This window comes from Schistosoma haematobium, chromosome 2 (assembly GCF_000699445.3).
Source record: "Schistosoma haematobium chromosome 2, whole genome shotgun sequence".
Lineage (NCBI taxonomy): Eukaryota > Metazoa > Platyhelminthes > Trematoda > Strigeidida > Schistosomatidae > Schistosoma > Schistosoma haematobium.
In genome coordinates, this window is record NC_067197.1 from 46,428,763 (window position 1) to 46,447,571 (window position 18,809).

Genomic DNA, 18,809 nt, shown 5'->3' on the forward strand with positions numbered 1-18,809 from the left:
AAGAGTTGTGCCGAAAGACAACCAGGCAAGCGAGCAAGCGACTGAGTTTGAGAAGATGAGAACGAGTAAGTGAGTACAGTTAAGCGAAATAGAAGAATGAACATGAATAACACGGACATATATATATACATGGTGAGATGAATGAATCATCGAATCAATTAAGCGGTTAGTAGTAAGGCTAGCAGCGTGAATGAATGACGTGAGCAGTAAGCAATGCTCAAGCATTCATGTTCATACATTCGCAAAAGTAATAAAGATACAATGATATAGATAAGTTGTTGTTGTTGTTGTACACGGAGTTAAGTCGAAATAACTGTGAACAAACACAATTTCACGTAAGCTGCTATAATATAATAAATTTGTTTACTATTACTCAATATATATATATTTAAAACAGATGTAGTATTGGCAGTGTTGATAGTGGTGCAGGTAGTATAAAGCATAGTAATATATTATTAAGCATTTCAGAATCTGTTGTAGTAAGAGTGTAGAATTATGTCAGCCTACAATATTAGTACTGCTCTAATAATAAACTTAAACATTAAATTGTAGATTTGTCATGATGTAATTGCGTAGTCTATAAGATCTTAAGTGGAAGTCACATTATTATCTTTATCAACAAATCGCATCGTAACACACATCAATACATGGTGAAGAACACACTTTGACTAGAGAAAGGTGGGCATGGCATTCGACTGGTCTTGAAGTGTTTCATCTTTGCTGTGCTTTTTAAGTCCAGAAACACGTCTCGTCGAATATGAGTTGTAACAACTTCGACCCCACGTCCAAATCAATAGTACTTATATACAATCTTAGGTTGAGCGTCCACAACTGTAGTAGCGTCATTTGTGGTATCATCAGTGGTGTTAGAATTAGTGTTAGTATGAGCTGCTTTGTTAGTACAAGGTTGATTATAAGCTAAATTTTTTCTGAAATAAGTTATCACTTAATGTTAACGAAGGATATCAGTTGCATGAACAGAGCTTATACAGTGTATAAATTCATTTATCTGGAAGAACTGTACGTATATGTGCGTACGTGTTTTTAATGCGTCTTCGACTCGAAAAACAAGACTCATTACTTTTGTCATTTACCTATTTCTAAAATTGTGAATACAGATCTTCCATGATGTTTTAGCTTCAATTGACTCATGCACTCAACTATAGATCAAGAGGATTATAATTCACTACAGTACTTTAAAATGTTTACAGTTTATATGAGTTGAATGATTTCCAATCGAAAATTTAATGATCGTTCTGAACAACATTATTACTTACCTCTTTAAGGTGAAACAAACATCGGGAACAAGAGTAATAATTTCATATGTCCCAAATTGTTTCACTCCAATGCCTTAAGTTTGTGATTAACAAAATACTTTGAAAAAATCCTGGAATAACAATGTAACGTAAGGATCTCTCTTGTATTGTGAGTTTCATCGGTGCTATTTAACCTTCCGCGAAGTTAAAATCAGTCATTCTTTAGCAAATATATGAATGACATGACGTTGAATCATTTAGTATCTAACTAATTAGTGTGAATTAGTTATTGTGGATAGAAGCGGATAGACACAGACAGAGATGTACGACTGCTCTTCGTTTTGCTGAAGCGATCGCGATAAAAAATTCTGAAACCGGATTTTTGTATTTAGAAAGAGGCAGTAGTAAACATATTATTGCTCTGGTAACACTCTTTTATTTATGTTATTTTATTTTTTGGTTATTTCGGTAATTTAACTTATTTTATAATATATATTTTGTGTTATATTCCCCCCTCCACCCCCGATTACCGAACTCTTGAACCAACTTTTCATTCACACATTGCCGCCAACTGATCTTCTTTAATTTTGTTATCATTTCAAATTCCATGGATCCTTCATTACCTCTATAATTAATACACAATGTAAGAACTCCACTCAACCATTACACCACCCATCCCGAATTGTTGTCTTAATTCTAACACCAATTAACTTCTGACCTGTTGTTGCATATATTTATGTCAATTGTATTGCATATTTGCTTGTAAGCAGCTGACGAAAAACCTCAAAATCATATGAATTCATAGTATTCTGCGTCAATATTGTTTCTTGCTTTATTTAAATTCTTAAAGGAAACTAATTGCACGAAATGTAAGAATTCAGCCTGATATACCGTATTTTGAGTGCAATCTCATCCGAAGCATCTTCAAGGAAACTCTAGTAGATGTTTCGTGGATGAAATGCCATTGCGCAAGGTGTATCAGAAAATCTGAACCCTGACCTTACGAACTCTGAGATTCGAGAATGGAAATTCATGAAGCAGACCTTGAAGCTCAAAAATGTATTGACACAACAAGTGGTGAGACTAGTCGAGATGGACGAGGATTCTTGACTCCTGCTGATGGCGATAATCTTCACATCCTCCCATATGGTGGTAACCATTCTAGAAGCACTTTGTGCGAATAAACGCCGGTTGCCAAATGCCGTTCAAATGCATCCACATAGGCCACATGTTGCCAGGACCAAACACAAAGGCAAGACGGAGCTGGCTATTCTATATATGGACTGTCCAGATCGTGAAAAAAATGTGGAAAAAAGAAGAGCTACCAACACGGAAAACTGTAAAGTCAGGCTCTCTGTCCAATCACACACTGCTTATACAGGTAAGCTGGTTGAGGAAGCTCGGGCGTATCACATTGAAAGCATGAACTGCCTAAACATGAGGTTACCGAAACAATGTTAACGTCAAAAGTGTTTGATCCGGAAGTTCACTTGACTGGATTTGATCTAGTAGTGCTGATTGATTAAAGCGAAAAGGAAATGAAGTTATCCTGTGGAGAAAATGTGCCCTCACCATATGAGCTATTGAAACAATGTCCCATGTTTCAGGGACGTGAAAAATGGCACGTTGTCTGCCTTAATGTAGACGGCAAGATATAGAATCAATTGCACCGCACCGCAGTGAAGAATGTGTAAAAGGTGACTTCCTCTTAGCAAAACATTAATCTTGGTGTGAAGTGGTAAAAACATCATGGTAGGTGACTTTATTGCACTGTACTAACGTGAGTAAACTTTGAATTAGGAAAATTGACAATGTCACCTGATTGCAAACTTTTACAAACCTCATAACCACTGGCTTTATTGTATCACAATTCAGGTGCCACCATATAAGAATTACGAAAGTCCTCATCTCCCTCGGACTTATTCTTCACACAAGATTACGATGTCAGTCAAATGACCTTTCTTCACAGGGCAAACGAAGTGATCATACAGCCATCTTACTCACGGTAATGGCTGAGACGACCCGTCAAACAGTTGAGCCAGCATGGGCTCATTTCAGGCAGTTATAAAATTAGGTGACACAACCTTATATACCATGGACAATTCCAAAGGAGAGGAAACACGCCCATCATTGAAAAGGCCGGGATATTCGACCTTTAACAATTCAAAAGAAAAAACATCGGAACGCTGCTACCAGCATTTGGACAACAAGTACTGTGGAACTCTACAGGTTGGGAAGAAGTAAGTCTTCAATTAAAATTCGGAAGCTCAGAGAAAGTACATTTCTCAAACTCTGCAATCGGGCAGCCTTAAATACTATTCTCATACATAAATAAGAGGAACGAGGATGAAGAACAGGATTCAAAACCTAATTAAGGAAGAAAGTGGATATGACATGATAGAGGAAGGTCAGAAAAAGCCAGAGGCTTTGGCAAACTATTGGGGCCATTTTTCACCCAATAAACTATTCTAGACGAAGAACTAAAACAAATACAAAGTCCATAAACCGTCTACTCAGCGTGGACTTTGATTGAGATGAAATACTTAAGGCATTTTTGTACTATATGCACGGAAATGTAAACAGAACCGGATGAACCACTATCCAAAATCATGAGACAAATTGCACAATATATTACAACCACACTGACTGTGATGTATTACGTATTGTCTGGAGGGAAACAACTGCCACTCCATTACACAAAAAACACAAAGACTATTTCCATCGACCGACAGACTAGTCAGACTCAAAAGTGTTGAAGTTAAAGTGCTGTGAAGGTTGGTGAAAATGAATATAATGACATTTGTGGAAGTCAACAACTTGTTAAACAGCAAACAACGTAGTTTCAGAAAAAGTTTGTATTAAATAAAGTATCTCTTTTTTTCTCAAGAGAGCGATGGATAAAGGCTTTAGATAATGGAAAGTTGGTGAATGTTGTCTACATAGACTTCAGCCCATTATTTGATAAGATGTCAACAAATACACTGCTACTGAAACTAGAAATTCTTGGCATCATTGAACTTCCCGTATTATAGATTAAGGAGCTCCTCGTAGTCCGTAAACAAGAAGTCAGTGTTAATTGGAATTGCTCCACGTGGAGACCAGTACTTGTTGGAGCACTTCGAGAACCTGTCCTAGGTCCTTTATTTTTTATACTGAATGTAAATGACCTCTCAAGTATAACTGAGTCCTCAAATTTTTATACGCTCATGATTTGAAAATCTGACGAGAAATAACGTGAGATGCAGATGCATGTGGTTAACTTTTCTGTAGAGTGACTGAAGTTTATCAATGCGGCAAAGTGCGTCTACCTACACTTCAGGGATGCAAAGTTGAATAGCTACAGCATCGGGTAAGTGCCTGTACCCGTGGTACAGTCTAACAAGGATTTTGGAGTGACAGTAAGTCATGATCTTAAGACCACTTCCCATTACAGATAGGTTGGAGTTAAGGGGTTTCCAAGCCTGTGGGCTTGAAGAGGGATATTCACCGAGTTAGATACTAGACTGTTCGCTACAGTATACAAAACATTAGTGAGGATAAAGTCTAAAAATAGGGTGCATGCTGTAAGCACACGCCTGAAAAGTGACTAGGATATCCTGGAAAAAGTACGGAGTACAGCTACCCGTACGATTCTCGAACACTGATATTTGCCAAACAAAAAGAGGATTGAAAAGCAAGGCTTCTTTAATCTGTCATATTGTAGATCAAGAGGTTTTCTCATTTTGATGCACAGAATACTAACAAATGATTTTGGATACAAAGTAACTTCTCTTTTGATTCCCACTGGATCTGTATGGCTCAGGGAACATAGTCAGCATGTAGAAAAGTCAAGAACGGTCAAAACACACGTGGCATACAGGTTTTTCCACATTCGAATTCTGAAGCTTCCGATGAATGTATGGAACGGTTGTGGCTTGCAACGAACTAGAATCTTCAGCATAAACAGACGAGCCTGTTTCGAATTTTTACGAAACTCTCACGTATGTTGTACTAATTTCGAGTGCTGGAATGAGAAAAATGTCATCAAGGGATTCTTCGGAATTAAATTGTGAAGATGTAATAAATGCTACCTGTGCTCACGATGTTTGTTTTTTGGTGGGAAGGCTGATATTTATTTATCTATTTCAGCACAATAACATTGTTGCATGGCGGCACCGAATGTATATATACGCTGAAGAGATCACAAGATCTGAGTGTGCGATGGGGTGATCTCGGCGTCCCCAAATCGCAACAGGTGGTTTTCTTAGACGGCCACATCGGGAGCATTCGATCTAAAGATGCGATACACAAGGAGGTTGGGGAACGTCAGGAGATGCACACTGGCCGCTGATAAATAATTGGTCCACACGTCATTTATTCACTCAGGATCACGGAGCCTATGTGCACCATTGGTTTGGAATCAGGGTTTTCCTATTTTATGCGGGGTCTCCATATCCATCGGCCAGGTTAAACCACAAGCCATTCATATTTTGTCTTCGTCACGCCTCAAGAAGTCAGTGAGTATGATTTCCCTGGCAGTGGTTTTGCGCACGTGGTCATGTGAGAGCATTTGGACAGGAAGAGCTGAATCTCCCCACCCTCGGCTGTATCAGGGCGTTCGGGGGCCCCTGATATAGAGAATGTGATAAATGTAAACAAGTTCAAAATGCATTTCAACCGTAAAACAAGTCGGATGATTTTATATCCAATGTTACAAACTCAGCCGATGAATAATATAGATTTATTCAAAACATATTTTTCATATTGACAGGAAGATTGTAAATCAGGGTTTTCCAACTACTCTACGTTGATCCTCCATATCCACCAACTCGATTGAACCGCCGGCCATTCAATTTTGTTAAATCTTCTTGTCAATATGAAAAATATGATATAAATATATCGATAATATTCATTAGTTGAGTTTGTGAAGATCCAATTTTATTTCGTGGAAGTGAACAGTGTTGGATAATCTTTGCTTTGAATTGTAGATATCAATGATTTAACTATACTTACTGGCATATAATTCAAATACGCTTCCAGAAACCAGGTGAGTCTGTTCCATTTTTTGATTGGTAATTGTAATACTAATGAGTAAATTCTATTTCATACAGGGTCTACATCCAGTACGTAGCTGGACAAGTACACGATAAACCTAAGAAAAAATACAATCCATTACTGAAATTTGGAATCCTATTTAGGCTGTGATAGTTTTGATAATTTTACGAAATACGTGGTATTCATGTCACATCGTCTCTATCTAATACGAGTCTATTTTCACATAACTATAACAAATCATGGAATCATTCAGGTATGGAAAATCAACTATCTATTTCTATTTATCATGAATCATATATTGGTAGCTACGTACATGTGGATATGGGGTTTTAAGTTGGAAACAACCGTATTACAAATAACGTTTATTTAGCAATCCAAAGTTTAAGCAAACGGTTATTTGTTGATAAATTTCATTTTAATCGACCAGATTTGTAAGAACTTACTTACTTACGCCAGTTTTCACTCATGGAGGACAATCAGCCTCCCAACATCATCCAACATCGAGCACTGTCTTGGACAACTCTTTCCCGTTGTTTCCAGTAACTGTTCATCCTCGTGATGTTCGATTCCTGTTCACGACGCAGTGTGTTCTTTGACCTTTATCTTCGCCGTTTCCCTTCAATATTCCAAGCTAATAGTTGCTTTGTGGTGCTGTTTGATGATTTCAGCGATATACGTTCTATTCACCTTCGGTGACTTTTTCCAATTTTCTCGTTTGCTGAAAGTTGGTTTGTTCTCTCCCACTGTAGGCTATTGCTGATAATATTTGGTCAAAGGACATTGAGCATCTTGCGTAGACAATTGTTTACAGATACCTGTACGTCTTTGATTATGATGATGGTAGTTCTCTAAGTTTTGGCCTCATGCAAAGGGACTGCCTTGACGTTCGCATTGAAGTTTGTGACTTTGATATCGGTGCACGACTTTGCAGTGTAGTCTGTGGTATGAATCGCGGTTGATGTTAACGATTTTCTCACGTACTCCATAGTGTCGAAGAAGTTTCCATAATGTTTTACCATCCATATTGTCAAACACCTCCTCGTATTCGATGAATTTGACGTTTACTGACAAGTTCCATTCAATTGACTATCCAATGATGGTATGTAGTGTCGCGATTCGGTCTGTTCAGGACCCATCCTTTCGGAAAACGGCCTGTTGATCTCAAAGTTCGGCGTCTACTGTGTCTTTTATCTGGTTCAAAAACACTATGTTGAAAATGTATACTGTTATATATTGTAGTATGTCCATCAATATTTCTGGCATTTGCCCATATCTCCTTTCTAAAGTCTCCTTTCAGTCTGTCGGAACTTGTTCCACCTCCCAAATCTTGTTGAATAGAACGTGCGGTATTTTTGCGGTTGCTCCTATACCTGATGTTTGTGCTTCAGGTGATATATTTACTAGTACTGCTGCTTATCCACACTTGTTTTGTCTGATCGTCATCTTGATTTCCTCGATCAATAATATATTGACATCTATAGTAAGCTCTGTGTGTGCTGCTGCCCATAGGCGATTTTCGTGCTTTTGGGAACTGCCACAGATAAGCTTTCTGTGTGTGCTCAGCATCTCCTTTCTCGCTACCAAAGTACAGCAGCATCTCTCCGGCATCTATTCTGTTCTGTCCAGCTTGGTTACAATGGGTTTCACTCATTCCTATCTCTGCTGTGTTGTATCTGTTCATTTTCGTAGTAAGTTGATTGGTCATTCTGTTCTCCCGCATTCTTGGAACATTCCGTGTGCCTACATAAATTGTTGTTCCTTTTGTTAGAAAGGGCATTTTATTTTAGTATTAACCCAACAGTCATCTGATTTCACGTTGTTGAATGTTGTTTAATATCAATCAATCAATAATGACTTGTAAAGTCGGATTTTTAGATATGGTCTGATGAAAGATTTAATGATGACGTTTAGATTTTCTGTTCGAACAAAAGCTATTCAAAATGAGCGGAACTTCACAAAGCCAATAATGGTGTGATTACTTGAGACATAGAATTTTTACAATTTTAGTTGTTCAAGTATTTATTCATCAGCTCCAATTGAACTCAGACTTTATTTTGATACAGTTCGATTATTTGACATGAGTAAATTTGAATACGTCAATCCGTAGTTAAATATCAAGTTGTTCAGACCATAAAAATATCGAAGTCTGTGTATTCGACGCAGCGTAACTACAATGACTTTGAGTTAATTAAAAAATTCCAAATCAAAGTGTTAATAACTGTTGCGGCTTGTTTTGCAGTACATCGCATGACATACCCTTAGTTGAACACAGGCTTACCGATGTGACTTTTACTTTTAAGTACAATTGCATTCGTTTTTACCTACTGTTCACTTATATTATTGTTTGTTTCAATGGTTGTGTACATGTGACTATATTTATTTGTCACGCAATATATTCGTCATGTGTCTGCAGCATTGTTCTTCACTTCACCACATGCAATCGATCTAAATTGAAGAGAAAGGTATGACATGGAAAGTTAGTCTCAGTTGACAAGAGTCTCTAAGATAATCCGTATGTAAGATACTGAATGATAAAAGTCTGAACTTCATGAGAAGTATCAGTTTTCTGAATATTCCCTGTACATAAATCAAGATGACAGTTGATATTAAGAAATGAAAACCTACATTCACTGCTTCTCAGTGACTACTTCCACCCTCGTAACACAAAACACACTGAAATGTCTATGTCAAGCACGCAAAGGTTATACAAGCTTCTGGACGGATCAAGTGACCCATTTTTCAAAAGCCACACCTTCACCTCGCCATCTATTCGCTTATCAACCCTGACTAATTTTACATAATCGAGCGTGTGATAATCGCTCCCCTATTCATCATGTTTCCTTCACATCTTTTTGATCTAACCACAAAGAATGAGTTTCGCTTAGCGAAATCGAGCTGGTTAACAAGTCTTCTTCACTGCGTACCGTTACGTTTAGTTTTCCCCAGATTATTTCTCCGATCGCCTGTCTGGATCAATGCGAGTGTGAAACATACACGTTCAAAATGCATCCTCTCATTTGGCTCATTTTTTGCCACTATTGTCGAAAAAGAATCAAGTTCATCAAAGTACAGGAAGATTGTTGGCACGTATATTCCGACGACGAACAGTATAGGATCTTACTGGAGTCAGACATAGGGCCACTAATACAGATATGACTATGCCTGATATTTGATGACCGATTAGTGTTCAAACGCTAATTTCAATTTCATACCGCGTTTGTGTTCATATTTTTCAGCATATCATATTCTATGAGACTCACACCAACAGACCCTTACTCTGCATACAGCTGAAAAGAAATGTATCACTCAAATGAAATTTCTGTTGCACATCATTTAGTTTGAAACACTTCATCGTTTTTCTACATTGTAGGTTGTATCGTACGTTTGGGCTTTGTATTCAGAGTGAGCAAATCTTTCAGCTACGATGTTGTTTTTTTCTGTTGTAAGATAGCACACTAATCATCAAAACTGTGAATGATTTAACTGTTTCGAGTGAGAAACTTACAAACCAGTTTATTATAGTGAGAATGTGACCATTCGCTCATCCATCATTTTTGACATGATTGTTGAGATACTGGACTGAAATCTGCTTTCTAAACTCTCTATTACAATTCATTACTATTTAAAAGTAGTGATCATGAAGGTAAGGTAAAAGACATGAAATTATTCTTTACTCAACCAAACGTGTTTAATTTATATGTTAGGTTTGTTTCTTCCTATAATCTAGACCTGTGTTTAGTAATGCCATTTATTTATTTATTTATTTATTAACTAATAAGAAATGGCCCACATTTAGTGACCAAACATCAAAACACAAACATCTACTTGTGACAATAATACAATAATACTATTATTCTCTTTGATAGACATTAACTAAACCCATTTTTCTCTCATGTAATGATCTTGAGCTCGCATTTAATGTCTGGTTGTGCTACAGATAGCGTCATGGTCGCTTGTTCTGTGTTTATTGTTTTCATATCATGATAAACCATCCTCTGTAAGAATGATAAACTGGTGAGATTGACTGTCAAATTGCCATGATTTTACCACATTTATTGAGTTTACTCACCATCGTTGCAATACACTTGGCATAAAATTTTACATTCGCTTGCTTGGTATTTCAATATGATTTATGAACCGAAGTTTTTAATAACACTTCTTTGTCTTCCATCATTCCCATTGTTACCGTTTTTCACCCAACTGTCAGTTGATCAAGGATTTCAAGAAAAAATTAGCGTCCGTCATCGGATTGATCTCGATGTGCTATCTAAACTCACTTCAATCATCCATACATTAGATTTTTGAACTCGCCTTGTGAATTGAGGCTCATGCATATATGAACACAGATAAAGTAGAACGCGTAAATAAACTGGAATAAGCAATATTTGTCAGAAGAAAATGTCATCATCGCTTCGTGACAAATTAGAGCACCTCACTCAGTGATATCTGAAGTTGGTGTTTGTAGTTCACGACTCAAACATCTGATATCGAGCTAGTTTGTTTTCAAAAGCTTGTGAATTCATTAGTCACACGGAAATATCTAGATATGAAATGGAGACCTTTTGAATATTGATTTTAGGTGTACGTCACACTGTATTCATAAAATAAATCAGGAGAAGAAGGGAACATCTTAAATGTCAAGCTAATTCATCAACACGTGTTCAGATTATAGAAGAGCTGAAGCAACCCTAAAGAAGGTTGTCGTCCACTGGTTTGTAGATGTTTGAATGAAGTAGGTTTTTGAAGTGATCACTCACGTATTTATTTAAGTTAATCTAACAATGCGCGTGATTACTTCTGTAAAGCTTTGGGATGTTTTAACAGTCACTACTCATGATTTAGTGGATATCTGTGTTTTAAGGTGCTCCATCACGTTAACTGAGTAGAAGAATGCTGATTTTTTACTTTGAAGCCACCATTAACACTCGAAACAGTGTTGAAAATTGGGAACAAATCGGTAACAATGTTGAAGAAAACTTGTCCTAGTGTAAATCTGTTAACGATTAAGGAGATTGGCAATTTATTACTGGAGCTGATCACTGTGTATCGAGTTTAAAACCATGACGGTCAACAAAATTTCTCAACCTTTCGAAACGAGGTACGCAAAGTGAACCCCTGCTTCGATTTACGACATTTTATCTCAAGCAGATAACCTAAAGCAGCAGTGAGTCTCTAGTCAAACTATATTTAATACTGATATTAAAAACCGAAATCATTTTGGCAAACCTCAACACCTGTAACTTATCAGACAGCGCTCGCCGTGCCTTCGTGAAATATGCCTGAGAAACAACATGAAAAATATTGAAAATAGCTGTGTTTCCACAGATCACAAGGAGTGGCAATCTTTGTGAAAGCTTATAAAGTTTATCTTCTAGAGTTCACAGACAAACATCTTTTAAATGAGCCACACGGCACACTTTAGAACAATGAAGTAGAATGAAAACATCTTCAGTGACAACCGTGGAATTTGTGTGCTCCAGAAGCCTGGGATTCATTGTGCAACGCTGAATTTTTATCAATCGACAGCACTCAACACACGCAACTAACCACTTTAACCAAAGTATCAGAATCTTTTGTGAGGCTGAGAAAAAAATATCCATTTTAGGATCTTTAGAGAAACAAGCTTTGAATGTAACTATTGGCTGTATACTGCATCCAACAACAGTGAAAACTTGGAAAGAATCACAATCACTCTAGATAATAGCGAGTTAACCATAGTTTGTCACTCAGCATTTGCTGAACAATGAATAATGAAGTGAGGACGGGTGAACGTGCCTAATTATGTAATGATGAGGTGTTCTGAAAGATCAATTTGCAATCATGACCGTCGTCAATCTCAAATGATATTTTTCAGTTGTCCGTCCTCATATTGACGAAACATTTCCAACGTGATCATTGATGATTTATACAATCACAAATTCACATAAACACAATCCTAATAATTCATGAACAAAATGTTGTCAAACTCTCGTAAAACAAGTCAGTTTCTATGGTACAAAGAGAATGACGCAAGTAAAAAAACCGTGTGTGGTATTTTATTACAAAGAATATATCAGCTATAACATAAACAAGCACAAAATGTACATTGTTCCGTGAAGAAAAGTTCAAACCATTAAAATAAATAAATAAATTCAAAACTGTTTATTGAAATACAAATAAGAAAAAAAATTGGTCAGAATATTCGAATTTAGTTATATGACTTTGGTGAGAATCATTCACTACTTCTCTTTCTTTTATGCAAATGTTTCCAGGTAACATATCCGGTACATGTGGCGATAAAGATGATCAGGGGAATAATTATGTACAGGTATGAAAGTGATTTTGTCTGTCTACTTTCTTGACTTATTTCAGTATTCGTATTCTATGGAAGAACAAAACAGTAGCATTCATTACTAAATTTCAAATATTTACCGAGTATTGATCAGTTCCATTGGTAGTTTCATTGAGGTTTCCACCAACCTCATTTTCAGGGATCCCAAATGTTTTTGCTTTGTGATTGATGGATGTCGACGTTGGCGATTCGATAACATCCCGGCTCTTATGAATAAACAAAACAGTAGCATTTATTACTAAATTTCAAATATTTACCGAGTATTGATCAGTTCCATTGGTAGTTTCCTTGAGGTTTCTATCAACCTGAACTTCACGGACCCCCAATGTTGTTGCTTTGTGATTGATGGATGTCGATGTACTCACATCGATTACGTCCGGGCTCTTTTGAGTAAACAAAACAGTAGCATTTATTACAAAACATGAAATACATTTTGATTAATTCATTACGCATTACTGTCGATAGGGGTGATAAAACACAATTAAACACACAGTAAGAAAATGTGCATTTGTACAATCATTCAGAACATCTATCACCGATTTGACAATCAGTTAAACAAGCACATACCTTATAATGGCAACCATTCACTTTAAAGAAATGATGATCCTGATGATTACTGTCAATGCACGTGTTCCATTTCTCACACCAAATACATGTTATATTCGGTGTTGTTGCTTTTTTGCATGCTTCACTTGAATTGTGTATTGGACAAATTGCTGTAAAAGTAATTAGGTGATACTACAATTCGAATTTTTAGACAGAAGTAGAGAATCGCAATACATGCAACTATAATTCGATTGCATGATAGTGAATTCAGTGTTAAGTGAGTATTTCATTCACTGGATATTTGTGATCACAATACATAATGCGATTGTCAGTATACATTCAATTTCAATAATGTTTCACAACGGCATGTTTGGATTGAATGAAACAAAATTGAATGTCAAGTATGAACGATGAATTGAGACTGGTAAACTTTACAGATTTCAATGACTGTTTACATTCGGACATGCAAACACGATGCCTACATTGGGTTCAGCAAAGCCTACTGCATACTATGCTTCATCAATGCATAGTTTCTTTTCATGAAAGCAGTGCTGGAAGTTCAGTTGTTCTTAGACTAAAAATCCAACTCAATCATGGTGATTCAGTTGAACATTAAATAATGATAGACATTGTTTTTCAATCATCATTGCTCTTTTTCCCTGAAAAATGCTTAGTTGTTCTACTATGAGAAGACATATCAAAGTATGTGGTCGCATTCTGGTCTGTGTGCTGTCGATTAATGCGACAGACTAGTTGGATCAAAGAAAATTCGTCGATGATGAAGATAATATTGTATTCGATGAATATGAAGGCGATTTGATCATTAGATAATGGAATGACGCTAACAGTGGTGGAAATCTTATTTCGGTAGCCTAAAACAGTGTGAACTGAAATCTGTTTTAATTTACTGAGTGTTCATTCTCAATTTCGTATTGTTAAATACGTCAATAATTCTGAGACTCTCTATGATTAATATAAGTTCGGTGACGTCACATTTGTTCATCGTCACTTTTCGGATATGTTTGACAAAGCAGAGATTTCAGAAAGTAGGCAACCGTTTTGATGTTAGTCGCAATAACATGCAGTGTTCTTGTGATTTCAATGCCCCAGAAAAATTCGATATCACATGTACCAAAATGGAAAAACAGAAACTGCCTGGTCAATCCACAATCAAATAACTGTCACTTAATCTTTATCCAGATTACTGTCAACTCATACATCGTTTTGTGAGTTCGTCCACAAGACTTCAATAATCATTCAAAATGGATACCTTATCATTCCTGATATTTAAAAGTGAATCGACGTGTAGTTAATGATAAGTGAAACGTATTTTGGGTCGGATATCTGGATGTGATTTATTAGCTGACTGCAGTTACAAATGAGATTTTCAGCGTGTTGAAATAAAAAGAATAGATTCAAGTGTGAAAATAGTAAATGATGATAAATAAGGTTTAACATACTGCCGATGACTTCATACTCCACTAACGTGCCATTTTTGATCCATTCTACAGGAACAGCTATCTCATGTTCTGTCTTACCTTGTGATACAAATTGAAGAGAAAAAACCTAACATAGAGATTTCTTTTTTTGAGCAACAACCGCAAAATTTAGATTCAACCCGTTAAGCAGTTTTTGACGTTTCACCTTACAAATAAAGAACATGGAGCACCAAATGAAAAACGAATGATTACTAGCCTTCCTTCTTATTTAAAGAGTCTCAGCTGGATATTCCCACATCTTGGCGTTGATGTTTACTCGTGGACTAGAGCTCAGGACCATTCAATTCAAACGCCATACGGATATTCACTTAAATATTCAGTTCAAACACCCACTGGCTTGTACGAAGCGTGAAAAATTATGTAATTCATGCTCTGTTAACTCAATCTTTCCTTCGATATTTATGACGGCAATCGATTCCACTGCTAATCATCATCCATCCTTGCTTACAATGCTTCTGACCAAAGACAACATCGAACCAGTGTTCGCAGAAAGCGCATGAATCAATAAGAGACAGGTGAGACAATTCAAACGAGCAATATAGAAATGAAAATTTTCATCATTTCTTACTGGCTCAGAAATTCACATAAACCGAGCAATGTATGTCGCTTGACAAAACTTTTGGTGCATGTTCTCGCATACGATCATGAAACACTGTCTTCCGCTCATTCACTCAGCTTTAAACTCAGCCTCACCTTTCAACAACACATAGGATTGAGCATTGTGTGAAGAAAAAATAGCTTCAGACGCCAATTATTCATCACTTTCATATATAACACACACTTCGTTATGCAATGAGTTGTGGTATAAATAAGGACGGAAAGTGTGACGGTTGTACTGTGAGTAATCGCGTAAAAAACGAGTCCATATTTTCTTTGTGCTGTCGTTCATATAAACTTGCCTCATACAATTCATCGATTTCCACAAGTATAAAACCTATCTAATTAACCAATCGAAATTTTACGATAAAAAACATTCATACACCTTAGTTACTTTAACCCAGATAGCCCGTTATATGAGCCTCAGCAAACAAATGATTGATTTTATACGTCACCGTACATCAAAATGTCAACGTCATTCTTTGCAAAGTTTCCTACCTGTTTCACATTGAAAGATTCCTCGGATTCCTAATATCTCGTTTTCGCTAATTTCCGAAAGAATCTGAAACAAACATGGAACGAGGATTTGTCAGCACACTACCTCGTATATCAAAAGAAACTGAATATTAAAGAAATGGATCTTCGTTCAAATTATATTAACCACAATTACATCACGTATATTGATATTCTCATTTTCTTTGAAAGTGTGTTCTATCTGGTGTACATAGGTGTTCTTAATCACACCAGTTGTCGAATTCAGTCAAGTTTGACGACTTATCAGTCTACCATGAAATATGTTGACACACTGTGAGATGAAAATCTACGTCAGTTGTAATGAAATGTGATTGTTAACAGCTTCAAGGAAGCTGTTCTCCGAATATAAATCAATGATTGTTCCGAAAAGTCAACCATTTGAAGATGGAATACAGTCTGACAGAATACGATACATTACATACATTATCCTGACATACACTAGTTGGTACTATTTGGCATGAACATTTCACTGTTGTGACTGATATCATTTCACATCAAATCATTCATATTTTTACCAAGTGCTTGAGTGATTTGTGTTATTAGAAGAATAATTACATAGTCAAATAATTTGTTGACACATCAGATATTGATCGTTTTCTATCGTGTTCAGTGTAGCTTAATACATTCGACAGTATTCATACACATGAAATAGTAGAAAGATCGCAAGTACTTGAAACACAACTATATGAACATCCAATTTTGTAACTCACGTTATCATAATAGACAGATATCTTCCCATTTGCATATATCAGATTAGTTACTGTGGTTTTAGTCTCTACAATTAAAAGGACAACGATACTCACAATTCGAAAGCTAGGCGTAACACAGCATATGCTCACTCACAAAGTGATCAAAGTTAATGGATAATCATTGAGTTGTGTAAAACGTTTTCTTAAGTTGACTTCGCACTCAAAACATTGAAGTAAGCTTCATGTGAATGAAATGAGCATGCATCCTTCCAAACTAGTGTTAAATGCCTAATTTCTGAATCTGTATTACTACTGATTCATTAGAGGTCTAATACTGCAAAGCAATTCGCACGCACGCAATATTTTTCATAATTCTCCTTGAAGCGATTGACTCGAAGCACGTATGGAATACGTTGTGGAACGTTTATATACAAATGCAAGTTGAGAATCTCACTGATTACCTAGCAAATGAATATTTAAATCGATCATCTAACTCTGACCACAGTGTTCATTTGTTGTAGATGAAAGACGAATAGATTTAAATGTGTAATCTCAACAACTCAATGTAAAAGGATATATATGATATATGGAAATGACTTTTCGATGAATGGGAGAGTAGATGAATATGATGTGCACAGGAATGGCTTTGTGACGAACATAAAACACGATTCATTTTTTTGAAGCAATGGTTTATCGTCATGTTTCATCGAAGCGTTTAAACGAAAACGTATCTCTGCACAGGTTTTCAAACAAGCAATGAATATCAATATCTTACACATCATATCTAATTTTTCCCAGTCGATGTCAACTGAGTTTCAAGTCTCAATTAATGTGATCAAACGGTGAATGGATCTTACATTTGAATCAACCCTCATCTTCTAGAAAAGTAACAAAGTTTTACTTATCCATCTTCTGGGAACTGAATCTCACAAACATTGAGTGATCACAATCCGTGAAGATGTACGTGTGCAGGTTTAATATTGGTTGGCTTACGTGTACTTTTAACTTCTACATCGAAACAATGGACTCCAAATACGCATGACATAAGTTGTGGAGTGTTTATTTCAAAATACAACATGAAAATATGGATATGGATATTTATTTACCTTTATTCCGATCAAGGGACCATCTGGCAGCGAAAAATCCCTCTGAATTATTAAAAATGAAAAAATAGATAATGAAATACGTTTAAAATGAAAATCCATCTGTTTTAATAAATGTGCGTTTTAACATGGACTACCTCTGCATACAAGTTATCAATTTCATTCCAACATTTATATGAAATGGTGTGGTGAAATGCTCGATCATCGCTCATGAGGAAGGTTCAAGGAATATTGTCACTTCAACGATATGATGAACATTTCAATCCCTCTAAGTGAGAAGAATGTTACACTTCCGTAAATTTTTCGCAAATGGTTTTGACTGAGTAGTTGTCTTTTGATATTTGTTGGACGTTAGATTTTGTTAATCGTCAATTTGTATAACTGACTGAGATAAGCGGATGTAAACTTGATGTTCTAGGTGTTCTGGTTTGAGTAAAGAATCTTTTACTAGCCGACTGTTCACGTTCGTTCATTAGTCCGCTGTGTCAGAAAGTGCTTGGACTCGAAGACCATATTAATACGAATATGATCATAGAGATACAGTTGAGTATACGATGGTCGACAGACAGCGACTCATAGACATTAAACTTTTAAGAACCTGGTAAGTGCTAGAAAAGTATTTTAGGTCATCAAATAAGATTTTTAAGATTGTCTGCTTCAATAGTACAAACTGATTTAACTCAAAATATCGCTTATTGCTGCACATTTGCTCACTGTTATTCACTTAATTTGTTGAGAAAATTCGGAACTGTGAGATTCCTTATAGGCAAAATGTATTTGAGAACAAAGAACAAAACAAACTACAACTGAATAATTCAAGAAACTCACTCTCAGTCAAAAGATACCTTGACACATAACTTCCTAAAACATTTAGGATTTGTCCAATTGGCTCGTTGTTTTCAAATATATTTAAAAAACCTATATTTATGTTAATGAAAACATACAAAGTGATTGATAATTTCACATTGAATGGATAAAATATAAATTGCATCAGTTCGACATGTAACACGGAGCATGTAAGTGAATCACTGAAGAAATTGAATCAATCATGCGATTATTTTGTGATCAAGAAAACTCAATAACAATTTTAGTTCAAAGAAAATTATGGACATACCATCAGAAGAAATATCCGATACACTGACATCACTGCCATAATAATTCCACGGGAATTGTGTTTCACTATCCTAAAAGGTGTAAATAAATGAATAGTGCCTCTACTA

The 18,809-nt window shown here is 36.1% G+C and overlaps 1 protein-coding gene across 1 annotated transcript; it reads right to left on the reverse strand.

Annotated features, from left to right (window-relative positions):
- Positions 1–790: 790 nt before the first annotated feature.
- On the reverse strand, positions 791–18,427 carry MS3_00010851 (uncharacterized protein; the record flags this gene model as incomplete). The annotated part of the gene is made up of 9 exons (XM_051219258.1): positions 791–918; positions 12,624–12,651; positions 12,702–12,827; positions 12,879–13,004; positions 13,189–13,337; positions 15,762–15,825; positions 16,508–16,572; positions 17,593–17,634; positions 18,418–18,427. Coding segments are annotated over 9 exons (738 nt in total), but the record flags the coding sequence as incomplete, so codon positions are not given.
- Positions 18,428–18,809: the final 382 nt, after the last annotated feature.